Genomic DNA, 27,515 nt, shown 5'->3' with positions numbered 1-27,515 from the left:
CACCTCCCCTGAGAAGCACCGGAGCAGCTCCCTGCCAAGAACACCGCTGGCAAACTCCGACACGCCGAGGGGTCTCTCATCGTTTGAGTAACGCTACTACCCGCTTTGGGGGCTGGTTCTGTGCGGAACCCAAAACGTACAGCGAGGCGTCCCCCTCCCTGCTTGGAAATACTCACTTCGGCCTCTATTTTCATGTAACCCGGCTGCAAATCAGGGACCGGCCGGGCGTCCCGCTGCGGCTGCCGGGCCAGAGCCGAGAGACGGCCAGTCTGTGCCTGCCCGAGGCGGGGTCCCGCGCCCGGCTTCGTCCCGGGTCCTCGTCCTCCTCCTCCTCCTCCTTCTCCTCCCCGCTTTTGACCCTTCGCGGGTGCGGCGGCGTCTCCCCCGCGGGGAACCCCCGCGGCCTCTCCTCGCCCGCCCCCTCCGCGGCCCCCTCCAGCGCGCACGGGCGGGGAAGCGCCGCGCTCCGCCCGGCCCCCGCCAGCCCCGGGGGCTCCGCCTTTCGCCGTCCCGTCCCGTCTGTGTGTCCCGGGCCGGGCGGCGGCGAGGGGAGCGCGGGACGGAGCCATGTCTCACGGGGCACGAGTGATCCGCACCGGGGTGAGCAGCGGGGGGCCCGCGGCCCCACCGGCCGCCACCGCCGCCTCCTCAGCGGGCTCCGACGCGGAGCTCATGGACGGCGCCTATTTCCGCTCCTGCGCCGGCATGCTGAAGGTGGCCCAGATGGTAAGGGGCGAGTGGGGCGGGGGCGCCCTTTGGGGACCGTTGGGGACCGTTGGGACCCTCGGCCCGCGCGGGCGTCGCAGCCACCCCTGCCGGGTGTTTCTTGTGGCGGCGGCTCTGGAGAGCGTCGTCGGGGGGTGCTGGGGCCGCAGCTCGTTATCGTTCCGGCCGCCGATGTTACTCCTCAGCTCTCGCAGGTCGCGGGAAGAAGGAGAAGTGGCCGCTCCTCTGGCAAGGTGAGGTGTTATGGTCTGTCAGGAGCTGCCTTTGAGTTTTCCTAAGGTAGCGATGGGCACTTCTGCTCCGACATGTGAGCCCAGGGTATCACCACTTGCTCGAAGTACTTTGTGGTATCATCTTGAGGATTGTAGCCAATGGAAATGATGGGTATTGACAACTTTTTGCCATTAATAATAATGGTAACATGGTGATGTGAAGGCACATCATGCTCCAGCAGAATACCTAATTCCTATGGATAGAATCCATAGAATCATTTTCGTTGGAAGTGACCCTCAGGATCATCGAGTTCAACCATAGCCTAACCTAACTCTAGCCATAAGAACCTTTTCTACATGTCTTTTAAACACCTCCAGGGGTGGTGACTCCATAACTTCCCTGGGCAGCCTGTTCCAGTACCTGAGCATGGGTAAGTTTTTGGGAGAAAGCAAGTGCCAGTGCTGACAGTGGGCTGGTAAGGGTGGGCACCATGGCTGAGACCACTAGTCCAGCTGGCTCCTTGCCCCGGAGACCTCCAGGCAGTGCTCTGGTGACCCAGGAAGAGATGTGGGAGATGTATGGCTGAAAAGCAGAAATTCAAAATAAATCGATAGTGGAGCGCTGCCAGGATTTGAGCTGATGCCTTCACTTAGTGTAGAAAATTTTGCTCAATTTAGATGTGGAGAGGATTAACAGATGGATAAGTTCTTTCTCATTTCTATGGCACATAGTTGTCCATGGAGTGGTTTGTCAGCTTAATTCTAGTAATGGCAGTGAATGACAGATGTCTAGGAAACAGCATGGAAGACAACATGTAGTGATACCTCCTGACATACAGTCTCATCCTGCAAAAACTAGTACCTTGGCAAAAGTTTATGGTGGAGTTGTTGCCTTCGTTTTTGATAATCCCCAATGCCTTTTTTTTTTCTGCCTGCATTTATTCATCTAGACATTTTTTTTTAACCTCTCTAAGTTCTTAGTATCCATGGAGTCATGAATTGACATTAGAAATTAGGAATAATTTTGTTCTAGGTTACAGTTGAGTAATATCAGATCCTAAAGTTTCTATTTAAAAGGTACTAAATTTCTTCCAGTTCATTAATAGCCATCAGCTGCCTTTAGAAATGAGCCTTGTTCACAAGAGGTATAATTGAATGTGACTGAGCATGGCTACCTGCACCTGCTGAGCGTTTGTAATGCGCTTGCAAGACCTCAGAGTTGTCCCTTGCTATGAATTCTGTTTGGTAGGAATACAAACAATTGTCTGCTGCCTTCTCTGGGCCTGGGTTGTTCTCAAACCATCGTGTGGATCTGGAGTATCTTTTCAGGAGACAAATCACATTATTTTGAGAGTGTGTGTCTACATTGCAGATGAAGCTGTGGTCCTACAACCTGTGCTTGGCTGATTAACTAAGAGGGGGTTTACCCTTTTACTTTCAACACTGCAGAAAGAACAGTTCCTTTTATGGACTAGAAATACCTACTCCTCTCTGCTCTCCATCCTGCTGTGGTGTCAATACAGCTACAACGTATGGCTCGTACAACTCGCACAGGCATGCTTATTTGTGCTGAAATTTCAGGTTTTGGTGCACATGTGAAGTGTGTGTGTATACTTTACATACTTGACATATTTTGATGTAATTATGTAAATCTATGTAATTTTATGTAATGCTTCACACACTTTACATAAAGTAGTATTTTATCAGTGCTGTTCAATATAAAATTCATCAGAATTTAAGTTAGTGGCTTTCTGTGGTAACTTTAACAGAAGTGAAAATAGTGTAAATTAGTTCCCCTTAGCACTCTTTCATCTTCACCTTCTTACTTTTTTCTGCTTTCCAGCTTGCCAGTGAATAACACCAGCAGGAGTTACCTCGGGTGTCCAAGGAACATTGGGCAAATGAACTTTTTTTCATATGGTACCACAATACTGTCTTCTCAAATATTTCCCTCAGAAAACTAAATGTTTGTGCTGCATTGTTTAGAAATAACCAGGGTGGGTTAGCTCTAGAGTAACTCCTGCATCCAGTAAAATATGGAGAGCTAAGTATTTTTGCAGCTCTGCTTTATCTCTTCTGAGAGAGTATATCCACTGTATCCGTGGGTCCATTTGTATTAGCATTCTGTTCTTTTAGTAAGAGGTGTTTGCAACATTCTTCTTTGAAACAAATTCTTTATGCATTCTTTATTCCTGCATTAGTGTTAATGTGGCTGGTGGGGCTGCTGTCTTACTGAGAAGGAGAACCATTATGCAGGCAGAGGGCAAAGGTGAGGTCTTTTGGGTTAGACATATATCACGTTAAATTGCATAGTGGGCCTTTGAATGGTTGTGGTTATGAAGAGGAAACATTACTGTTTTCTCTTTATTCCTCAATCCCTTAGACCAAGAAGTAAATGAAATGAGAGAGAACAGGAAAGAAACAGTTAATCATTCACTGTAATGTTAAGGGATGTTTGCAGTGCTTGCAAGCTAAAAAAAAAAAATTGATTGTACGTATATGTGCGTGAAATAATTCTAATAGATGACATAAATATGTTATGGAAATTATACGAAGGAAATAAAAGATCATGTTACAGCTGTTCTTCTCTAAGATTGGAACACAAGGACTAAAACTCAGCAGTCTTGGACAAGATGAAGAGATTGTGCAACAATCTGATTATTCCTGAGTTGTTGCTAATGTCTAAATGTTACTAGTGCTTTCTTTTCAAGTTCTGGATACTGTGGTGTCTAGCGTAGAAGGAAATTAGGAAGTAAAAAATGTCTTTCTTGCCTGTAAGCCTACACAAAATCCTCTTTTTTTTTTCACTAGAGAATTTCTTAAACCTTGCAGAATGATTATAGCTTTGAAAAGATGATGCTTTTTATGTGTTGAGTTCCTGGCTTTCTAATGCTTAGGGAATGGTCTCTAAATATTTTGAAAATAAAATGGAGGAAAAAACATAGTTCTGTGACTTGTGTCTTTTACATGGCAGTAAGACAGCTTGAAAGCTGTTTTTCATGTGTGAGTATTACTAATGTTAGTAGGGGCTCCGTTTTCAAAATCTTGTCTTGCATTGATGCTCTGATTTTAACAGGAAGTTATGAAGTATTTTCAACATCTAACCCACTTCAGCTGGTTTAACTTGATGGTGATTAATATAGCTTTATTTGTGTTTAATTTGTATTTGCAGTTTTGCCAAGCTCTCTGCTTTGCTTGTGTAGGTCTCTGAGGCTTCTCAAACTGTTGTTGAACTGTTCCTTGTTTCTGGACTCTGAGAGGTGCAGAGGTGGCCCCATGGCCTGTTTTGCCTGTCTTTCACCTCCTTCAGGTTGGGCCAAGCTGACTTTGACCACAGTTGAGACTGAAGGCATTTTGTCCCACAATAACATCGTTGTTACTGAGTGGACGGTAGTTCTGGCACAGTAAGCACAGCCTCAGAATGCAGGGTGTTTTAAGCTAAAACCAGTGTTGACTCTTTCAGCTCAACTTGAACCAGGAAGGAGCAGTTTCACCAGGCAGAAAAGAAGAAAATCAAAATTATCTTCTGAAGGCTGATAAAAAAGATTTACAAGCAATTGCAAGTTTAAAAAGGATAAACTCAATAAAAGTTGACTTAACGGCATCATTTTAACTTGTTAAAAATGCTAAGGCAATAGTTAAAGCTTTTCTGCTGAGTATCTCTAATTTCCAAAGTATGTCCTGACAAAAGCAGTTACATATTTGATAAGTGAATGGCCAACAAGACAATCTGTAGTTCTGAGTGACTTGGAAGTGTGCTGAAACCTCTCTGGGTTATTTGTATAGCAACATGTAGTTGAATAATAATATTCAAGATAATAGTAATACATCTAACACTGAAAGCCAGAAAATGGTGATGGTTATTGGAGCCAAGATCACCTTCTGATTATGTTGGATGATGTCAGACAAATTTACTGGGGAGCTAATTTCAGAAGGAGTTAAAATATGGAAAGAAAGCAAAGTCTGTTAGTGGAAGAAAACAATTCCTAATCAAAACCATTGACAGAGGAAAAGGAAATTCACAAATGCAAATTATGCTTGGGATGATTTGATTGCTACTCAGTCTTCTAACTTGATCTTGAGCCTGAAACATCTTTCTGTCCGTAGAGGCGATTGAAGTAAAACATCCAATTCTTTGCAGCAGCGCATCGGCGTCATATGATTTTTGCCTGTATGGTAATAATTCTGCTCAGTCAGAAGAGAGGGATTCTGGTGATGTGCAGAGATGCTGGAATTGTAAGCCAATCTCTGGGTCCTGTGTAGACTCCTCTTCTAACTTTCTGCTACCCTCACCCTGTCTATAGTTCTTCCAAATGAAAATAATGTCCAGAATTAACAAGCTTGGTGAAAGCTGCCAGATGCCAACCTACAAAGCTTAGATTCAAACAGTTCTGTTTTCTGCTTCACTTTTCATCCGGCTGGTGACAGAAAACATGAAAAATAGTGCTGTAGCAGCTATCAGTGATGTCATGACATATTACACAGAAAGTCTTATTTTGAGGCATGCAGGAGGCATTTTATGGTTGCAAAGAAAATAATAATAGAGGAAAAGCACCCCAAGAATGTGCAGGTGTCTTAAATCTGCAACTATGTGATTAAACTACTGGCTAAGCAATAAGGAATGGGGCATGTTTTTTAGCAGCAAAGTTTTTATTTTCAAGCCAATGTTGGAGCTGTGTGTTTTAGCTGCTAATTATTTTTGTTGTTCTGCTAGAAGCTGCAGTAAAAGAACCTTGCTTGGCATGCTGGATAAAGAGAGAAAAAAATTGTCAGAGTCATAGGTGGCTCCAAAGTAAGCAGGAGCACTTGAGTGAGGAATGTCCAAGCCTAGTAATTAAAACCAATAGGTCTGTGAAGTCTTGTTATTTCCACTCTGAGATCACTGAAACAGGCTGGCCTGGCCAGTTTTATTTTTTCCATTCCTGTGCTCTGGATGGACATTTTACAATTTCTGCCCAGGTATTTGCGCAAGGGCTGCGAGCAAACAGCGTGTTCCCTGTGTGTTAACCAAGGAATGCTTGGTGGTAGGCTGAGTTTCATCTGATGAGACAAAACTCTACAGGCAACACAGTTTAAGGATTTTTCCCTGTCTCACCTCCATGCAGGGGTTCTCAGCTGCAGTTGTGCAGCTGCTCACAAGGTTACGCAGTAAACCAAACCAGGGAACTGATGCAGCTTTAATTCAGCTCTACCTCGGTTTTCTTTTTTCTGTAAGAGATTTTAGAGAACACTGCAGCTATAGAGACCACTGTCAGCAAGAGCAAGTGTCTGGCATATAAGGGCAGGAACTACATAAGCCTGAAGTTGTTGCATGTGCTTCAAACCACAAATGAGAAATTAGTCCTTTTTCTCTTGAGCAGTAAGTTTTGTACCATCTGTAATAATTTCTAGCTCTTTCAGCAAAAAATATATTAGTTATTTTTCTGATGATGAAACTACTCTAGAAGGCTAAAAATAAACTCCAGTACATTTTGTAAAAAGACAGTTATATTCATTGTCAAACACTAGGGAATCTCTGTTCTGAATGTGTCAGTGCATGTTTTATCTGTGTCCCAGGAGAGGCTTTCGAAAGCACAAAGTTGGAGCTACATTTCATTGCTCATTTGATCCATCCATTAGGATTTGTTGCAATAAATTGATTAGCAACCTTAGTGCATGTAGTGCTCTTTGTACAGAGGTCATTGAGCAAGGGTTAGCAAATACATTTTCTGAAACAAAAGAAAAAAAAAGGAAATGAAGCCTCGAAATTTACCACATCACCTGAGGTGTGTTTAGTATGCTTGAAAGAGCAGAGTGAAGTATTGGCAGTGGTTTCCTGTGACATTTGTTTTACAGGAAGTTAGATTTGCAAATGCCATTTAAAAATCTTAATCAGGTTTACATGGTGTCCATGGATAAGATGTGATGAAAAGCATGGATTCTGACTGCTCTGTGACTTCCCTTTAAGACATGCAAGTGTGGTGTGTTCCCTCTCTTCACTCTCTTTGGAGATGGTGTCCCTTGGAACATCCTCCTTTCCTGCCGCAGAGAAACAGAAACCAGGGGATCTGTTCTTTCCAAGTGCGGTTTCCACCAGCTTGGTGGAGCCTATAAATGGTGAAGAACATCTTGCCAGGCACCCTTTACTGGATTCCAGGGCTGTAGGTGCTGGAACAACTTGTTGCATCTCATCGTAATCCAGTAACGCTGTGGCCGTACCGCATTGAGGGCAGTGCATCTGACCGTCAGGCTCTGCTAGGTACCTGCTCTGCATCACCAGGGTATTGTCCCCAAAGCCAGACAGTGTTTGCTTACTATGAGTAAGTGTTTCCCCTGCTCCCCTCCCTGGGGAGTCCTTGTGGGGTATTCACTCAGTACTGTGGCTGAGTTGGCTCTGTTGTGCTATTGTCACCTCATGCACTGTGGCCTTGTCCTCCTATTTTGTGGTGAGATGTAAAGTACACAGCAGCCAGAAATTGCTACTTTCTGTACACAGAGATCAAACTCTAAAATTGTTGTGATTTCCTTTCACCCACCTGTGAGCTTCCTCTTTTTTGCATAACTCAGATTCTTAAGGGATCGTCACGGCTGAAACAACTCCCTGCGCTGCAGTGCTGGTAATTTGATGAGTGTAATGGCGAGTACGAATGTGTCTGGCCTGTCAAAGCCAGGCAACTGCAGCTTTCCAAGCCAAAGCAGATTTGGCTGCTGTTCTTGCAACAGTATCATCAGCTGCAACGCTTATGGCTTCCTCTGCTGCTCACAGCTTCCCTTAAGGAAAATGGAAACGCAATGATGACAAGATTGGGAAGCTGCTTCAAGGGGGAATTTTCTTAGAATGTTTTTGGTGGTTTGTTTGGTTGGTTTTTTTTCAATGCTGTTGATGAGTTCAAGGATCAAGTACTGACTGGGAGAGAAGTATGCTGTTAACCTGAGATGACCAGCAGCAGCTGCAAAACTACATCAAGTCTTAGCATACTTTCCTGCGAGTCAGTAATCACACTTTGGGTGAGGCTACTTTGAGAGCTCTCTCGCCTGTTTGGGAAAAACTCAGTCCTCAGTTGCTGCTTGTCACCTGCTGGCTAATTGAGCCTTTCGTAGATTGCTTGAGTGAAGCTTCCTAGTGGGCACAGGAGCGCTGTCCCAGCGTGTTTGAGAGGCCTGTCAGTCTCCAGGCAGCCACTGAAAGCTGTCAGCTGCGATAGTGCCACTGGGCAGTCTCACCTCTTCTTATTTTTCCCCCCTCATTCATCACCCTTCACTTCTCTGGCACTCGCCGAGCATCGGGTGTTTGCACTTAGAAAAGGTCATTCTTTTGTGCGCTGAGGGCCAGTCTGATCCAGCAGCCAGGTCATGATGATGCTGGTTGGTCTGGAAATTGTCATGATGTTAGCATTTTTGGGAACTCTCACCTGTTTTTTTGATGATGATCTGCCAGCACAGCTAACAACGTGGACTCGGTTTATGTAGACAAGTCCTCCTCTTGTTCAAGGAGACCTTGCTCAAGGCTCTGTTGCCATGGCTAACAAAGCCTTTGCTGGAGACGACAGATATGAACTTTTAAACTGCTGTCTGTGCGACTGCCAGATGTCAGCGTGGTGTTCTCTGGGGCAGGGAGATATGGCAGGTGTTAACTGAAGATTTGAATCAGTCAAGCAATAAATGCCTCAGACAATGAGAACAGGTTGTGTTGTCAGCAGCATCTGTAAGGGCGAGTGATGAGCAGATTGCTTGCTGAGGGTTAGCAGGCATGGGCCCTGAGACTTCACTGAGCAGTTCGCAAGATATTCCTTATCTCAGTAACCGCTTTCAGGAAGATGAGATTGCGTGTGCTTTTTATTTTTTGTGCAGCTAGTTTGATACGTTACTGGAATGATTGTTGCATTGAGGTACTAGTTTTTTGTTACAGGTTCCTATTTGAGTTTTAAGTAGCTGTATGTGTTGGGTATCCAGGTCGAGGGGGAAACCCTGCAGTTTGCTGCGCAGAGTTTGTGGGTGTTTGTTAATAATAAACCCTGTACCCTGGGCTTCCAGAAGCCAGCCAGTCTGAGCCAAGCTTGGCCAGTCAGCCAATGGGGGCTCCTTCTCTGTAGGTGGTATTGCCGTGCATGGTTGGTAGATCCACTTTTAGACAGCCATGAACTTTACCTACAAGAGCTCTGTAGTTCACAAGTAAGGATTAAGCTCTTTCTATTTTTTACATTACTGACAATAAGGGACTTTATTGACTATTTAAAGGGCAAACAATACAAACAACCCAAACATATCTGAAAATGGTTCAGAGCAGTGGTTTCAGAGGTGCCTTGCTCCTACAAGGAGCTCTTCTTCCCAGCCAACTAAAAGAGGTGTGGCAGGTGAGGTGGTCAGTCTCCTACTCCCAAGGAGGGTTCCTTCTCCAGAGCTGGTGAACTTGGCTGCTTTTGCAGCAACAGCCTCAAAGGACAAAGTTCTCCAGCAATGTTTACATGCCTTAGGTGTCTTTGTACCTCCATGAGCATGTACATTCCTGTACATCATTGTTGGATTCCTTTCTGCCATTAAGAGCCACTTTTCTGCCATTCCTTAAGACAGCTTACTTTTTAGGTTCTACCAAACATGCTTTTGTGGGCCTACAGTTCTCTTCTTCTCCCAATCCTTTTATTTTTCTTGCCTCAGAAGCACCTTGTGTGTTTGAGGCAGTCTTTCTCCATTTACACAAACCTACCCACCCTGTGGACTGTCTTGTCCTGTCATTCTGTCTGACTCTCGGGTTTACCAGACCAAGAGAGCGGTTAATGTAGCTCTCCAGGAGGATCTAAATGTTGGAACTACTTGCCTTCCAGAGGAGAGAAGTAACAACCACAGCTTGCTGTGCAATTTCTGAATCTGCAAAGATTTGTTTATATTGACCCATATATTTCTGGTTGCTATCCTCCACTTTTTACTAGAGGACTCTGGAGAGTCCAGTATCTTAGAATGTTTTTTACTTCCTATGATTTTTCTGAGTTGTGACAGAGGGATTCTCCCTACTGTGCAAGATAGATGGTCTTCTACAGTGGAGTGAATTAACAGCAGGAGCCACCTGCATGCATGCCTTTTGCAGCAATGGGGTGCTGTTTTTCTAAATGGGCAATTGGCTTCATGGTGTGGAACACAGATTTCCAATGAGCACCACAACCAGTACCTCACCTGGGAGGAGGGCAGAGCGCACAGGCTGAGCCAGTGATTGTGTATCTGTAGAGAAAACCAATTGTAGAGGATGTGTCCCTGCACTTACCTGAAATAGCAAGTTCATCATTGATTTGGAGATTATGACTTGATTTGAGATGGGAGAAACCACCGGAGTGGGTGGCCGGCTAGCTGTTACATGGGGCTGTTGCATGCACAGAGAAATAATTCCTTATTAATAGACGGACAAACTACATACTCACAAATCTTAGGGGCCTCCTGACTTTGTCCAGAATAGTACCTTTAGTCATTGCAAGTGTCTAGAAAGGCATAAGCACTTCTTTGAGAGTTAGAGGGAAAGCAGCCATGTTTCCCAGAGTTAAAACCCTGCTGGGGCATTTCCTATATTTAAAATCCTGTTCCTGTCCTTTGCAGACATGCTAGAAATCAGCTGTGCCATTAATACAGTTTTGCAATGAGTTTTATGTGTTTTGGGAATTGTTTGTAACTTGAGTATGGCATTTGCGCAATGTTACTCAATTATCGCTTATATGCCTGCAGTATTGAGTGTTGTGTGCGCATCTTCCATGTAGATTGGATAAACTTACTGGTAGTGCTTTTGCAGTTGAAATGTTTTGATTTTAAGTTGCTTTATGAAACAAATCTCTTAATATTGGATTGGAGAGAAAATAAATAAAATTACGAGATTGTCGTTGATAGCAAACTTGTATTGTGTGTTTTGTGTTTTTTTTGTTTTGTTTTAAAGTAATTCACTGCCTGGTGAGAATATAGCATATTCTTTGCCATATAACTGTAAAGTCCGCAGCTTTCAGTTAATAACATACAGGATTGTATGGTGTCTTTCTGTGTGGTGCAGTGGTGGTGCAGGCAGCTGTGGGGATTGAGGCAGGGAGCTGGCTAAGCTGGCGGTGGTGGGATTGAAGTGTTGCATACACTGTGATCAGTTGTAGGCAGGACCTAGTTGTACCTTGTTGTTACAAAGAATTGCCTTTTTAATGATCATGGCTAACATCCTGTTACAAGCACTCTTTAATAATGTAATTCATATGCTGGTTGTGTGATTACCCCTCATCCTTTTCTACCACTGAGGCCTGTGCCTGAGTAGATAGATAACTTCTTATTAATAGATGAAGAATACCACTTGCTTGTACTTGGGATTGTCCTCTTATCTGAGTTGTAGAGGGTCTAAATAAGATTATTTCACCTTTTCTCACCCTCCCACCATTTTTATCTTCAATAAATTGCCTGCGGATGGGGGTGCACAAGAGAAGTCACTTATCAGAGGCCAGGCAGCCTCCTTATTTTAGTAAAGCAGCCAGACAAGAAGGAAATCTGCTCAGACGCAGGGGCTGAGAGATTATTGTGCAGCCAACGACTGACTGCTTCACACAACCATGCACTTGAAGGCAGCTGATTTCATCTGTCATTAGCAAAGTTTTAAATGGACTGTTTTTTTAATCTTCTTTTTCTAGTAGAGGTTTGGCTGTTGCAGCTCACATTTCCAGCGCTGCCCTGGAAGAAGGAAATCTCGATTACAGCAGCAGTCAATGTTGTTGCTTAAATTAGCTGAACCAGTCTTGCATGAACTACAATTGCAACCTTTGTCTGTGCTTTGCTCATCTTTCTGTTTTGGGAAGCTGTTAAAAAAATGGTTTTATTCTATCCAGAAATATGTACTTAATAATAGATGGGTGTTCCTTCACTGTGGTGAGGTGTAACATTCGGAAATGTACAACTACAGTCACTGACATTTCTTCAGGGCATAGCTATCCTGACTGGCTCGCTTAGGGATGGAAAATTCCACTTATTATCTTGGCTGGTGTCATAAGCTGGAAACTTGGACTTTTTTTTTTTTTTTCATTCAAATACAAAAAGCATTTAGCTCTTACTATATTGGGTTTTTTTTTAAAAAAAGACTGTGCTAAAATTGGATATGAGTCAGTGCTGTCCGTTGCTCCAAATCTGTAGATAGACACTTTCTGTACTTACTATTGCTTGCACTGAACTTGGGTAAGTTTTAAGAGAGTATCAACCAGTTTTTTCATGAATAGTTCTCAGGGTCCTCCTCTTTTCAGATTCAGATTCACCACCCACTGGGGGGTGGTTAGTAGGTCAAGAGGGGTTCTCCTTCCCCTCTACTCTGCCCTGGTGAGACCACATCTGGAATATTGTGTCCAGTTCGGGGCTCCTCAGTTCAAGAAGGACAGGGAACTGCTGGGGAGAGTCCAGCGCAGGGCAATAAAGATGATTAAGGGAGTGGAGCATCTCCCTTATGAAGGAAGGCTGAGGGAGCTGGGGCTCTTTAGCTTGGAGAAGAGGAGACTGAGGGGTGACCTCATTCATGTTTACAGATATATAAAGGGTGAGTGTCACGAGGATGGAGCCAGGCTCTTCTCAGTGACAACCAATGGTAGGACAAGGGGTAATGGGTACAAACCGGAACACAAAAGGTTCCACTTAAATTTGAGAAGAAACTACTTCTCAGTGAGGGTAACCGAACACTGGAACAGGCTGCCCAGGGGGGTTGTGGAGTCTCCTTCTCTGGAGACATTCAAAACCTGCCTGGCCGCCTTCCTGTGTAACCTCATCTAGGTGTTCCTGCTCCGGCAGGGGGATTGGACTAGATAATCTTTTAAGGTCCCTTCCAATCCCTAACATTCTGTGATACTGTGATTCTGAGGAGGAGGGACATTAGATCAGTACAGAGGTTCCCCAGTGCTCCATTAAGTACAGTGGAGAAGCTGTTCCAATGTGGTTTTACAGCATTCGGGGGGGAAAAAATAAAAAGGCAATTAAATAAAACCCAAACAAACAAAAACTGTTTCTGTCTTCTAGAGACTTAAATTGTCAGAGAAGGATGTAAAGGACTTTCAGGATGTAAGCACTTTTAGGTATTGCCAGCTACCAACTGGAGACTGGGAAACCAGAGGTGCTCCCCACAGTCTTTGTACAGGTGAAATACTATGCTGAATCCTTTCCCCTGACCTTTTTCCCCTGAATAGTGCTAATTTTTAGTTAGCTAATTGTGATGCATGTCCTGATGCAAGGGGGCGGAGAAGATAGCTAGGGAACATTAAAAGAGGAAATTATGGTGTGTTCACATGTAGAGAGGGAAATTTGGATGGGGAAGAAAGAGATATAAAGGAGAAGAAATATGTAGTGTAATGCAGAGAAAGAGGAAAGGGGAATAAAGAGCAGAAAAAAAAGAAGGGAAACACTGTAGACAAAATGCCATAGTCCAGCTTCTCACGGGAGAGTGTAGCAGAGGGGAGCACAGTCAAGAAAGAAAATAAAATATTCTGAGGAAAGCAAGAATGTGGTTGTACATTGCAAGGCACAATAATTCAATGAAAAGATAATGCAGTGCTGGGTGGATTATACATGACAAGGTGTGTGTCACAGTATTACGGTAAATCTTTGAGATAAGAGTTATAGCGTTTCTCTAGAACTAGGCACCTCAAGGCAATTTTGCTTCTTATCAACATTAACTTTCCTTCCTGCAGTTTAGCTGGCATTTCATGTCTTATTTCTATACCAAAAAAGAAAATTATTATTCATAGTGAAAAGTTACACAGTAAGACAGCAGTTTCAGCCTGTCAGTTCAGTATATGATCTTGGGATTTGCAAGAACCCTGTTCATTTCCTTTCTGCAGTGAAGATTTTTAATAACATTCTTTGTATTACTGCAGCAGCTGAAAGTCCCAGGCAAGGCATAGGCCACCTGCAGTGGGTTAACCCCTGTCAGCAGCCAAACACCCACCCAGCCTCTCAATCAGTCCTCTCTCCTACAGGACAAGGAGAAAACAGAAGGGAGGTGAGAAGGCCCATGGATCAAGATAATGACAGTTTTATAAGGAAAACAAAAGCTGCACATGCAAACAAAGCAAAAAGAGGAATGATTTCGCGACTTCTCATCAGCAGAGGGAAGTAGCAAGGTTTAGCCAATTCCTGGAAAGCAAGACCTCAGCATCTGTAATGGTTACTTGGGAAGACAAATGCCATAGCCTCAGACATCTCCACTTATGTCTCCTTTTCTTGAGTTTTTTTGTCACTGAACACAACCTCATACAGTCTGGAATATAATATCCTTTTGGTCAGTTGGTGCCAGCTGTCCTGGCTGTGTCACTTCCCAACATCTGGCCACTTGCAAGCCTACTTGCTTTGGGGGGTGAGAGGAGAGAGAAGAGAGAAAGAAGGCCTTGCTGCTATGCAAGCACTACGTACCAGCAGCCAAAAGACTGATGTGTTATCAACACTGTTTTCACCACAAATGCAAAGCACAGCGCCATATGAGCTGCTGTGAAGGCAGTTAAGTCCATCCCAGCCACATCCAGCACATCACCACTGTGTGGGGTGTTGTACAGGCACAGTGGGAAAGGGTGACCCTTATTCTGCAGTCATTAATAGAATTGTGAAAAAACAGCTGGATAAGGGCATGTGATAATTGTGGTACAGAACAGTCAGGAATGATCAAGATGATGGATAGTGAAGTTGCCTTAGCATTAAAGATTACACTTCCAGTGTATTTGCAATGTCTTGTGCATGGTGTTTTCTTTGCAACACATGATAATAAATTCTATTGTAAGTAAATAAGCAACACTCGGGAAATAAATACCATTTCCCATTTTACAGTGAGCTAGGACTCTCATTTTTGTTTATCTGTTGTGTTATAATGGCCACAAATTAACTAAAAAGCAAGCCTCAAAAGAGCAGCATTTTTCCTAATGTTTTACTTGTTCTGTGTCTTCCTCCTTGGATATTATCCCTACATATATTTTCACCCATGCTGGTCTGTTACATCTGTGATCTGTTGATTGTTGATTTGGGCTTTTTTTTGCAGGGGTGGGAGTGCTATTTTTTTTAGTGGCCATCTATTCTCAATTCATACTGTTATTTTACTTGTCTAAAGTGTTTTGAAGGTGAAAAACTTTAGCACAATGCATGTGAAGTTTTATTAGTACTCATTTGGTGAATGGGGGAGCTGAAGCAGCAAAATATATGTTTTACTGAAGTTCAGATAGTCTGATGGTTTCAAAACTGGGGTCAGAGGTCAAGAGCCAGTGACATTTAATTCCTCCCTTGTGTCAAGTGTCTGTGAAAATGTGTTCTCTAATGCTCAAAACATTAGGCTTTCCCTTTAAGTAGGTTGGATTTATGTTTGTGCAGGTAGCTGTGTCTCAGAAAAATTTAGTTCTCTCCAATGTTACAAAAGAATTAAGTATTGATAATAAAGCCAGAGCTTTATTGATTATATCCATTAAAACAGGACAGTAGAAAAAGATCATACAAAGAATTTGCACAGGTTGATTCTTGGGTTATAAAATTGTTCTGTGGTCAGACAAACTACAGTCTTCTACCACATGATCAGAAAATGGTTAGTGGTGCCATCTGGCCTATGGGTACACGGAGGGCAAAACAAGTCTTTGCTTATGTTATGGTTCCTTCACTACCCTCAGGGCACTAGTGAGGAAAATTAATCTGTAATCTCTTGACTGGTGGGCACACACTTCTGCCTGCCTCTCCCTTGGAGCGTGTGATTCTCTTTTAAGCTGCTTTGGACTTGCTGGCTTGGTCTAGGATCTTCCATCTTTGCTGGTATGCTTCAGCACAATTGTGTTAGTGGAGTCCTGTTAGTCCTGAGATGCAGGCGGCTCTTGGGCAGTTTCACGGTGGCCCATGTGACTAATGACAGGACTGGAAACCAGAGGAGGATCTAGGTGGAATTCAAACTATCTGAAATCAGGAGTACAATGACATCTGGGCCTAATGCCACAGGCCTTTTCTCCAGTGTGTATTTGCCTTATGAGTAATTGGAATTTGGATCTTCCTTCTGTCTTCTCTCTTCATAATACAAAGGCATGATTCTTTTCCTTAAGAAAGTGTTGAATTTTCCTGCAGTGGAAGATTGACTTCCTTCAAGTCTTCCTTCATGACTCTAGATGATAATTCTTTCAAAGGCACAATAAGAAATGGGTAGGAAAACAGCTGAGTTTTGAAAAGGAACAGCACTTCCAGGGAACATTTCAAGTAGCATTTTATAGCACAGGGAAAGAAAATTCATCACTCTTGTCCACTCCTTCCCTATCCTCTCTAGTCTGAGAAGTACAGAAGGAAAGTGTGCCATTCTGAACAGACTGATGTCATCTCTGTGGGCAGGAAGGACAATCCAGGGAACTACAGGTTAGTCAACCTCACCTCAGTCCCTCAGAAAGTGATAAAATCCTCCTAGAAAGCATTTCTGAGCACATGAAGGACAAGGGGATCAGTATGGACTTACAAAGGGGAAATCATGTTTGACTAGCCTTACTGCCTTCTGTAATGAGGTGACTAGCTTGATGGACAAGAGGAGAGCGATGGATGTTGTTTACCTTGATCTTAGTAAAGTTGTGGTCTTCTGTAACATCTTCATAGACAAGCTGACAGGACATGGACTAGGTAAGTGGGATGTGGGGGTGTATTTAGAACTGTCAGAATGGCCAGGCCCAGAGAGTTGTGGTACAAGGTCCTTGGAGGCCAGTCACTAGTGGCATGCCCCAGGGGTCAATACTGAGACCAGTACTATTCAACATCTTTATTAATGGCCTGGATGATGGGGCAGAGTGCACCCTCAGCAAGTTTGTAGACAATAAAATATGGGGAGGAGTGGTTGATGAGCCAGAGGGTTGTGCTGCCATGGAGATGGACCTTGGCAGACTGGACAGAGAGGAATCTCATCAGGTTCAACACAGGGAAATGCAAAGTCCCGCATCTAGAGATGTATGGGAAAAAGCCCCTGCACTGGTGCAGGTTGGGGGCCAACTGGCTGGAAAGCAGTTCTGCAGAGGAGACCTTGGGGTCCTGGTGGATGACAGCAAGCTGACCATGAGCCAGCAATGCACTCTTGTGGCAAAGGTGGCCAAGTGGGCTGCTCTAGAAGTGTTGCCAGTGGACTGAGATCCTTCCCCTCTGCTTGGCACAGGTGAGGCCACATCTGTGGTGTTGTGTGCAGGTCTGGGCTCCCCAGTACAAGAGGGGCATGGACTTACTGGAGTGAGTCCAGCACAGGTCCACAAAGATGGTGAAGGTTCTGAAGCATCCTTCACATGAGGAAAGGCTGAGGGAGCTGGGACTGGTCAGCCTGGAGAAGATTCAGGAGAGCCCACCAATGTATATAACGACCTGATGAGAGTGAACAACAGGGAGACAGAGTCTTCTCAATAGTGCCCAATGACAGGACAAGAAACAATGGGCACATGAAAGTCAGTCTCAACATCAGAAAATGCTTTTTTAACTGTGAGGATGGTCAAACATTGGTTGTGAAGTCTTCATCTTTGGAGATATTAAAAATCTAGCTGGATGCAGTCCTGGGCAACCAGATCTAGATGTACCTGCTTGAGTAGGGGGGTTGAGCAAGATGACCTCCAGACGCCCCTTCCAACTTCAACCATTCTCTGATTCAGTGATCCTTGCTGTGACCACAAGACATACAGAGTATCACACCTTACATTTCCTGCATGTCTGGAACACACGTTGTGCTGCTGCAGCCCCTCTCTCACCCCTCTGCCATGGGCATGGCTTGTTGGCCTGGCCCATGCCTGGCACATTGAGCGAGTGGTGTCACAGCACGGAGGAAAACGGGTCTTGAGCCTTGCCATCATCACTTAAAGGCAGCAGCAGCATAACACCTGGCCCCTCTTTGTTGTGAAGGTCAGATCTTCCCAGCCTATGTCCCATCTCCCATTAACATCCTTGAGTGATCTAGGCTTGTTCACCCTACTTTAGGGGACATGGGTTGGCTTTTGAAGGAGGACCGTATCAGCCAAGAGCAAGTTATGTTTCATTTTTGGTAGAGCGTGCTCACTTCCAATCAGAATGCTTAGGCTTGGGAGCTTTTGTCAGTGCTATGCAAGAGCCAACATTTTCCACAGATGCGTTTCAGAGGATGTGGTTGCCTCATCTCCAGCTAAAATAGAGAAGAGAATGCAGGCCCTTCCCATCTTTCTTTGATGATGTCTGTTCTGTCTAGTAAGGTGTTGAATGCCTTCTGTCAATCACTGACTGCCTTTAGCTTACACTGCTCACTGTGAGATAGTTCCTGATATATACCAGTGATACCAGTGTTCCTAAACACACTTCATGACTCGTGTCAAGTATCTGGTCCAATGGAAAGTCAAGAAATAGATTAATTCAAGCCAATAAACTTTTGTGAAACTGAGTAAATACGGAACTTTATTTAAATCCCAAAATCCCTCCTTGGAGTTGATTGATGCACATACTCTTTGTTTTGCTTTTTGGAAACCAGAAAGCACTTAAATAGTAGTGTCCTGCAATGTGTACCTCATCCTTTTTGTAATCCAGGTCTGAAGCTGGATATATTTTCTAGAGCAAATTGGAATCTTCTAATGAGACTGACCACTGACTTGTACTTCTGGTCTGACTGGCTTGCTGGCTGTGGGTTGCACGTCTGCTGCTCTCACAATCTGCAAAATACTATATTGCAAGGGAAATGGCAGTGCCCTAATTTTTGTGTGCCTCTAGTTTTTATTTTCGAGATGTATTAACCTGCTCTCCTGAGCACAGATGCATAAAGAACACTCATAATATTTATTAATTTTAGTGCCTTGCCATTCATTTCTCTCTCTGTGCCACAAACTGACTTTTAAGATATATGTTGAAATGTATCTCAGACAGTTATGTATAAATAATTTTATTGCTAAATTTCAAGTTCTCTATAAACAGGAATTCCAGGGGGAAAAAAATGCAGTCATCCCACGGTGTATCATGATAAACCAATACCTGGTGAAGGAACTCTGGTATTTGTCACTTTCAAAGGACAAATAATATTATGTTGCTCTATTTCCTACATTTATTAGCATTTTCAACAGGTGAGTTTTAAACTCTGACTGTACTTGCTAGCCGTGCAAGCGATATAGTGTGGGAAACATAGTATAGCTGTATATAAAAGTTGTTGACATGGTCCCCTTTGCACCTGTCCTGTGAAATAGCATTATGTGCCTCCCATCAGAGAACCCTCTTTAGAAATTGCATGTAAATCTCTTCCTGTGAAATTTATGCTAAGAAAGGAAATCTTTGAAATAAATATTTCTGTGCAGGATTTCTTCCCACCTGTGTGCTGAGGCACATCTAAAATCAAAGAAGGGAGAATCTTATTGTTTTTGGAATTGTTTAAATTGTGAGGTACACTTGAAATGGAAAGCATGTTTGTTCAGATCCGCAGTTCGTCCTGTTCGTAGGAGCCGAGCAGATTCTTCACTGACTGCTTGGTATCTTGTATCTTCTTATTTCTGAGGAATATAACATCTCAGATGAATTTCCTGATCTTGTCCTTGGATGGCTCACATTGTTCTTTATGCTCCTCTCAGTTTTTTTACCTTCTAACTGAAAAAAACCACCAAACTGGTCTGGTTTAAACTAAGGTTTTGCTACCAGTGCTTCTTATTATTTGAGCAGTGGTTGTACTTCAAGGATCCAGTCCTTTGTACATAGTAAAAAAAGATGATAAATTTAATGGTTCAAGCATGAAATGAGCCAATAGGCAGATTTAATATTTCTGTGAATTAGCACTTCATTCTTCATTTGTACAGTGTAACTGAGACTGAGAACTGATTATTGTGAAGGCACTTGAATAAGGGAGACTTTTTTAGCCTTTGGTGGTTGGAGAAGTGTTGTACTCATTCCATCTTTATGCCAGAGCAAGATTCAATGCTTGTTGTGGCTTCTTGTTGAGTCTTCCTATAGAATGAAATTTCATTAAATTTAATTTTCATTTTGTCATGAAGATAGTAGCTGTGTCATGCATCACTTTGAGCATTACCCTAGATTATGGGGTAAATGACCTACTGATCTTCTGATTAAGTTATTCAGCGCTTAAGTCAGACAACTCTTTGCTTACCTGATGTTAAAATTCAAGGAACGGAGATGGTGATGGACGGTCTGTGGCAGCCTGAGCCAGCGTGGTTACTGGCTGCTGCCGACCTGCCTGCTCAGTCCTTCCCATCCTTTCCCTTGCAGTCCCAGCTTCTCCCTCGCACTCTCTTGCTCACCTGACCCTGCCTTGTGTGACGACAGAGGCATAGTAAAGCTGTTTGCTTTTTATAGTAGTTCACTTTCTGCTGGCTAAGTCCACTGAGGTGGCTCAACGCAGACGAACGCAGGAGCCAGTACATGATAGGGAGTGAAATCAGGGTGAGAAGGAGAAGGTGATGAAGGCCATGGCCCCTCATGAAACCACAGCTTAACTTAGACCTGGTTTATGTAGACATAGATTGGACAAAACTTCATTAAAATTATCTCAGAATTGAAGAACTGGGCCAAAAGTCTTTAAATGCTGAATTGTGGAAAGCATTGCTTTGTTGTCTTCTGAGAAATGTAGCATCTCAGAAAGGTCTGTCATGTACAAGATGCAAGACTTTGTGCATTTAGGATTCCCCAGTGGCTAGGCTGTGAGACCCAGAGAACGGGCATGGTGCAGATGGAAGACATGCAGGATTCTGCAATGGTGTTACACTCCCAAACCAGAACGTAGGAGTGTATTTGGGGAGACAGGGACTGAGCAATATCATGCATTTTCAAAGGCACATGTAGCCTCTGTTCTTGAAAAGCATTGAGCATGATCTAGCCCTGCACCTGAAAGTCCTGTCTTCCCTACCCTATATCTGTTTCAAAGATGGGAGAAGATGTAGGCTGACTGTAGCACGGAAGCCTGTCACTGGCTTGGACTGAGCATCACTTACAGTGCTAATATCATGGTAATATCACATTATTTTTACCAGGGTAAAAATAACGGAGCTGGACCTGATCTAACAATAGTTTAGCCACTTGTGTGGGAAAGGATCCCAGAGCACTAACTTTTCTCTTTGGAGAAAACCACCGTTTTGAGGTGGTTCACTGTCACAACATTGATGTGACTGTTTGGATGGAATTTGGTCAAGGTGCAAGTTCTTGTGAACTTCTTGTAACATTTGTACGTGTGTACGGAGCTTTTGGTTGCCCTTGAGGATGTGTATGTTTAGCCTGTCTGCTTGGAACTGAGCAGGTGAAAGTCACTTAAAACTACAGCAGGAAGAATCTAAGCTATGCTGTTTGGGTGTTGAGTGTTTTTTTTTCCCTTTTAATTTTAAGGAAACTACTCTGATGATGGATGCGGTTGGTTAGGAGTTTGGAAGGTGAGTGTGTGGGAGAGGATGGTGGAATCTTGAAGTGCTGGCTTCCTCAGATTGTTTTTTAATGTGTTGGAAAAACACTTAAAATGTGAATCATTACTGCTCCTGGCTGACTTTGGATGAACTAAAAGTCACAGTGGCTGAAGGCATGCACTGACAAAGCCTGTAATAAGAAAATATTTGGGTATATCTTCAGTAGATTTATTTTTATCACTCAAGCTAGCCAGGCTGATAGGAGCAGCAAGGCTAGTACAATAAACAAGTAGCTTTAGATTTAACAAATAAAATAGCTTTTGTCTTTTGCAAGCCTACAACTGAAAGAAGTTGTACAATAATTCTTTGTAGTTTTATGTGACAATGTTAACATATTAAAACTTTGTACCTATTGTATTAGTGGCAGGATGCATTAATCAGTTCCTCCAAATGTTTATATTATTTGCTATGATACTACCTTATCGTCTGCAAATACTCCTGCTCTATAGGTGGTAGAAAAGGAAGGATAAAACTTGGCATGTGAGAAATCTCACTAAATGAAAGTAAAGGCACATGTGTTCCTGGGTACCTTAATTTTCACATCTTTCAGTGATTTCCTTCTGAAAGTCCATGGGGCTTAGGTGCTTCAATTGTTGGTGCAACTCCAGGCATTCAATGCCTCTTCTTTATTTGAGACCTCTTGTATTGTGCATAGAGACTTCTTCAGGTTGGATTCTTCAGTCTGAAACTGCTACTTTTCATTCTAGTGGTTGGCCCTTTCCTCACTCTTAATGGTTGTTTTAGCTTATCTAACAGCAAATTTTAAAACATTATTACTATGCTCATTACTTTGTCCTCCACTTTGTTGGGACCATCCAATTTTCATTAGATATTTGTCTTCTGTTTCTAAATGCCATTTTGTTGTGTTTAAAATAATCTCCACGGTCCTCTGAGCATCATTGTAAAAAATCTTTAATGTGCCTTTTCTCTTTCAGATCTCACTGCTGATTGGATTCATCAGTGTAAATAGTTCTCCATGGACAGATAACAGTGCATACAGCTACTTTCAGATTGTCACCATGTGCGACTTCGTTATGATTTTGTTCTTCTACATTATCCACATTTTCAGGATCTACAAGAAGCTTACTTGCGTTAGCTGGCCACTTGCCGTAAGTCTGGGTTCCTTGCCTCTCTTGTGTGTTGATGTCTCAATTAATTAGTCCATTTTCTTGTCCTGTCACACAATGATAGGCTGTCTTTCACATACTTAGTTTTTGCCTTGTGTCGAAACATTTTTTGTTGCTTTTGTTATTAGTATGCAGTTCAGCAAATGCTGTAATTAATTGTAAGTTTTTTAGCTGATTTGGATCTGATCCTGCCCTCTTTTATGCAGATATAAATCCAGATTTACTCCAGGGAAGGCAATAGTACTATTCTGAGACAATTTAAATTGATACTGATTATCCAGCCTTCAGCAGATGCGCCCTAGCTCAGGTCATTTATAGCAGCTAAGGGATTGCAAGAGTACCAAATCATGGCATTATAATTCATGTACGACATCCTGTCCCAAAATAAAGTCTACAAGTGCTATTTAAGTCAAATGTGTCTCTTTTTGGTATGATTTTAGGTAACTTAAACAATAGCAAGAAATAGGAGCCTCTGCCTGATTGCCATGGCCTGGCCATTCCTGGGGTACCCTGCAGAATGTTCCTGCCTCATTCCCACATTTCCCCTGTACATCCATCTCTCATGTCCTAGTGGAGAATTGACAAGCAGCACAGAAAATATGAGACCTGAGCTTCCTCAGTAGCTTCGGGTCAGGTCAACTAACAGAAGAGTCCTGTGTCCTAGTTTGGAATGACGGATTTAAATAACCTCTTAGAATATGGCTCCTTTACGCATAGTTACATGTTAGTGCTACAGAGGAAGGACCAAAGGGCTGGGGAAAGCCAACTGGAGAGATATAGAGGGATTTTGAAATCCAAGAAGTGGCTGAGTGGCATTTAATGGAAGCTATGTGAGTAGTTTACAGATATAAGATAATAGTTTGTCCATCCATCCACTTCTAACCAGAGAGAAAAATTAATTTTTCTCTTTAGCTGAAGAGTACGGTTGGACTTGCGCCCCTTTTTATTTTTTCAACTGTGCACCACCATTATCTGTCTCTAGAAAGTGCTTCTTTATCTAGAGATAATACAGATGCAGGCATTGAAATAAGCTAATAAATGACAGTTTTGCAAAGCAGCATTTAATGTGTGCATTGCTGTAACATGACTATGCCATTTTGACCTCTGCATAGGCTGCTTTTGTCTTTTGTTGTGTGTTTAATCATTCCTAAATGTTCCAGAGTCACTAGTGAGTTTAAGGCACTGTAGTTTGTAGCTTTTCAGCTTCAGATAGCTTTATGGGATGTGATGCCTGAACATTGCTGCTCTTTTGCAACCAGCCTCCTTTCCAGTCACATATTCAAGTATCTGTAGAACAGAACAGGAAGGCCTCCATGAGACTTTGGGAAACCACAGCTAGTGTTTGGCTGAGTTTCCTGGCAGGATCCCTACATTGCAATCAGGGGTGTGATTTGCAGTCAGTAAAGTCGCAGTGGTTCAAGAGGTTGTTCAGCACTGACACCTTTTAAAGTATTTCTCCAGAGGAGCGCTCTCCTTACCCTGCCAGGGGTTGTTTCACCACCTAATTTAGCCTTTGCCCATCCCTCAGATCCCTCTGAAGTAGTGGCCTGTGTACACTGCTTTCTTTGGTGTCTCAAAGGAGGCAACGTCACGCATAATTTGCCTGCCGCATCGTGGACTAGCCAGGGAAGCCTCCTTACAGAAATAATTTATTCTAGCAAAAGCAAGGATTGAGGTCTTAATTACCTGGTACGAGGTTACGAATGAGGAAAGCAAGTTGCAGTCTTGGAGCCTACTTTATGACAAAGGTCCTCCTGAGCAGAGGGAAGCTGTGATATGGTATGATAGACTAATTCTCTTCTGGGATTTCCTTGAACCATTTCCTTTTGGAATTATATTCTCCCTCCTTTGGTTTTAGACAGAATCTCTGCTCTCCCTCAGACCTGGCATTTGCTTGGCACATGCTGGTAGTGCAATGCAAATAAAATAAGCAGGTACCCTCCTGCCCACCCCACCATGCAAAAGAAATAACCCATGTTTAGGTTGCAAACACCCATGTTGGTTGCCATAAGTTTTGTGAGGATTCAAAATCCAAATTCACAGATAACCTCTGCTTATCAAAAGGTAAAATTGGCTCCTGGGCTGATACTTGTCACACTAGAGAGGAGCTTAAATGTGGTGCCTCAGTGTTCTCTAAGAAAACTCCCTGGCATCACGTTTTACTGCAGGACAGCTGCAGCCACCCTTACAGACTTAGGAGCCTGGGTGTTCATAGTAGTAATATTACTAGTTTGTAGCCTGAGTGTCTGCATAGCTGTGCTTTTTGTGGCTTCCCTCCTGTTTCCGGTCTTGGTTGACATAAGTTGTTAGTAGATCTGGCAGTGTTTTCTCTTTAAGTGAGGTGTATACTTGATGCAATAAAGATAGAAGTTTCACCTTCAGTAACATACCATGTTGAATTGAAAGGATTACATCCATTCCCAGTAAGCAGATCTTATTCCAGTGATGTTAGTAGACCTGAAGATTGGCCCTCTCTCTTTCTTTGAACAGAAAGTCCGGTGTGGTACAAAATCCACTCACTAGCTGTTTTTTTTTTTCTCTTTCTTTTTTTTTAGCTTTTTAAAGTTTTGTGTTTGTGTCCTCCAGGTTTGAGTAATCTCTGCCAACTTGTTTTCATTCTGAGACATATTGAAAAGCTTTCCTGATAAGTCTCCCATCTGACGCAAGCTGTGCTTGTCTTTACAGGAGTTTCTTCATTATTTAATCGGTACAATTCTGCTTCTCATTGCATCAATTGTAGCAGCATCCAAGAGTTACAATTTGACTGGACTTGTGGCTGGAGCGGTAAGATTGTGTTTACTAGTCCTGACACTTTTAAAATTGCAATATACATTAAACAGGGCATTGGAAATCTGTTACTTGTAATTTTATTTTCTTACAGACTCACTTGTTGTGTCTTGGTTGGGTAAACTATCTTCTAGCTTATGTCAGTGAATGTTCTGTAACACAATGCCAACAAAAACATTTTGCTGTGAGAGTCCAGATTCACCACTGAAGTGGGTATTTGTCCTGTCAGGGAGTTGAAACCAAAGGCTCCTGCTTCAGCTAAAAGGAACCAATGTGTTTAAGGCAAGAATGAAGACAGTTCGGTTTTGACAAATGACTGTTGTAGCAGCTAGAAGTTACCTAAAGGATTTCACCCCAGCTTTTGACATCTCCTGCTCCTGAACAGAGCCCTGTTCCAGATAACTTCTCCTGAGCTAAAACCCACTGGGGTCCTGGGCTGATTTACTGGCAGATACTCTCTGCCTCTGTTGGCTGGAGGGCTTTATAGAGAGAGGCATGATTCTGAGCATGGGCAACAGTATTTTCAGCAGTAGGACATGAAATACAATACCTCCAGAATAAATAATTACTTTCAGAAACTTAGTCCTAATTGTGCCAATGGACAAGAAGATTTACTTGACTTGTTTATTTGGCAGATGGCAGGGAAAGACTTGTTTGAATGGGGCAGTAAAAGAGCAGTAATGAGAGGTGTTAGGAAAAGTCTTTGTTGCAGAATCCTAGTGAGAAGTCCAGAAGGTGGGACACTGTGCTGCTGCCCAGCTTTTTCTCTTCCCTTGTACCTGACTCTTAGTTTATCTTTCAGTCATTGTTTTGACAATACACGAGCTGCTGTTATACTATGAAAATGTTTATTTGTTCAGTATATTGGCAGAATGAAATAAAAAATCACTTTTAGGGGGTCTGTTAATGCTGTAAAATATGTATCTGGGTATACAAGAGTGTCCATACATTAATGGAATCTGTGTCATCTAATGTTCTGTAAGTATTTGTGGTTTGTTTGTTTTCTCATTCAGACGTTTGGGTTCCTAGCTACAATCCTTTGTGTTGTAAGCATGTGGTCATCCTACAAGGTTTCATGCATCACGCAGTCATCAAGTAAGTATCATGCTTAGTAACTGCCAGAATGCTTTCCAAAATGAATATTTATGTTTTCTGCCACAGGGCTGTATCTACCTGGAAGGATTTATTAATGTCCTGTACCTTGTTACGCAAAATTACTCACAAAGCAACAATTCCGTATTTTCTGCCAACACAGATGCATCACAGCTACTGACAGTTGTTAACAACTAGCTACAAGAACAAAACAACTTGCTTCTAGCAAGTAGTGCATGTACCAATGCTTTCTCTTCTCCCTCCCCTGCCCCCTACCAAAAGGTGGTTTCCCGTCTGTTCCTTAATCAAGTAGATGAATTTATTTGTGGCAGCACAACTGACACTGTCTTCCTTTTCAAAGATGCATCTGTATGACTCCTTCACCTCTGCAAGATATCTGCCTTACAAAATAAGATACCAAAGAGGAGCGTCCACTACTGAGGAGAAAGCATGGGTATTTTGTTGCCAGCCTGGAGAGCCAGTAGCTTTTGAAGATCTACTTGAATGCCTATGCAAAAACAATGTTGTGAACCAAAGTTTTTTTGCTCCCCCCCCACTTCCCCTCCCCTCAAAGAAGTTTATAATGGAGAACCTGCTTTTTATGAGCTTTACAGAGAAAGACAACTTCTGTCTTGCGGGCTGGGCTGTGGTCATTTCCAGCTTTTTGCAACAAGTGCATTTAAAACTCATTTGGAGAGTCATTTGGTTCTGCTTTCAGAGGGATGGAGAAACTGCTTCTGATTTCCTCCGTCTGTTTACAGAAAGGAAATCCTGCAATTTCCTACCTGATTCTTAACTTCCAATGATGATTTGTTTAATGAAGGAACTGTTATAAACTGATTTGTGCCTGGATAAGATGATCCAAGTCTTTGTTACCTCTTTCTATCAGAACTGTGGACTTTTTCTAACATCAGCTCAGCCAGCATCAAAGATCATGAACTGCAACTTGAATACATCAGTGCAAACACTCCCCTGAGCCCCAACAGTACATGATTAAATTGTTGGTTTGGTTTTTTTCTCCACTGATTTTTACAGGTTACTAACGATCAAAGATTATTCTTAAAAACTTCCCTCTGACAAATACAGGAAAGTACATACCCAAGAACATGGGTTTTTAAGTTTTATGGGATCACTTTTTTTCCTTTTGACAATACTCATTTATAAAATGTGTATTTGTAAGACCTCTTCTGTAGAAAAATTTCCATTAAATTATTCTCTTTGGATTCTAA

General features: G+C 42.8%; 1 protein-coding gene across 2 annotated transcripts; it reads left to right on the top strand.

Moving 5' to 3' along the window:
* The first annotated feature begins 467 nt into the window (after positions 1 to 467).
* On the top strand, positions 468 to 27,515 carry CMTM7 (CKLF like MARVEL transmembrane domain containing 7). Of its 2 annotated transcripts, XM_082045254.1 has the most exons (5): positions 471 to 726; positions 22,216 to 22,389; positions 25,093 to 25,191; positions 26,208 to 26,289; positions 26,648 to 27,515. In XM_082045254.1, exons 1-5 carry the CDS (start codon positions 568 to 570, stop codon positions 26,659 to 26,661), a joined length of 528 nt encoding a protein of 175 aa, XP_081901380.1. In that variant the 5' UTR covers positions 471 to 567; the 3' UTR covers positions 26,662 to 27,515. The 2 variants fall into 2 exon arrangements, with proteins under 2 accessions (XP_081901379.1, XP_081901380.1); XM_082045253.1 differs by lacking the exon at positions 26,648 to 27,515 and having other exon boundaries at positions 468 to 726; positions 26,208 to 26,626.

This window comes from Streptopelia decaocto (assembly GCF_964273445.1).
Source record: "Streptopelia decaocto genome assembly, chromosome: 2".
NCBI classification, from domain to species: Eukaryota; Metazoa; Chordata; class Aves; order Columbiformes; family Columbidae; genus Streptopelia; species Streptopelia decaocto.
The sequence above is the reverse complement of the archived record's forward strand: the minus strand, read 5'-3'. Positions and strand labels throughout refer to the sequence as shown.

Coding starts and splice junctions, on each gene's coding strand:
- CMTM7 (XM_082045253.1), top strand. CDS start 568: ATGTCTCACGGGGCACGAGTGATCCGCACCGGGGTGAGCAGCGGGGGG. Junction 727..22,215: donor TGCTGAAGGTGGCCCAGATG/GTAAGGGGCGAG, acceptor TTTCTCTTTCAG/ATCTCACTGCTGATTGGATT. Junction 25,192..26,207: donor CTGGACTTGTGGCTGGAGCG/GTAAGATTGTGT, acceptor TTTCTCATTCAG/ACGTTTGGGTTCCTAGCTAC.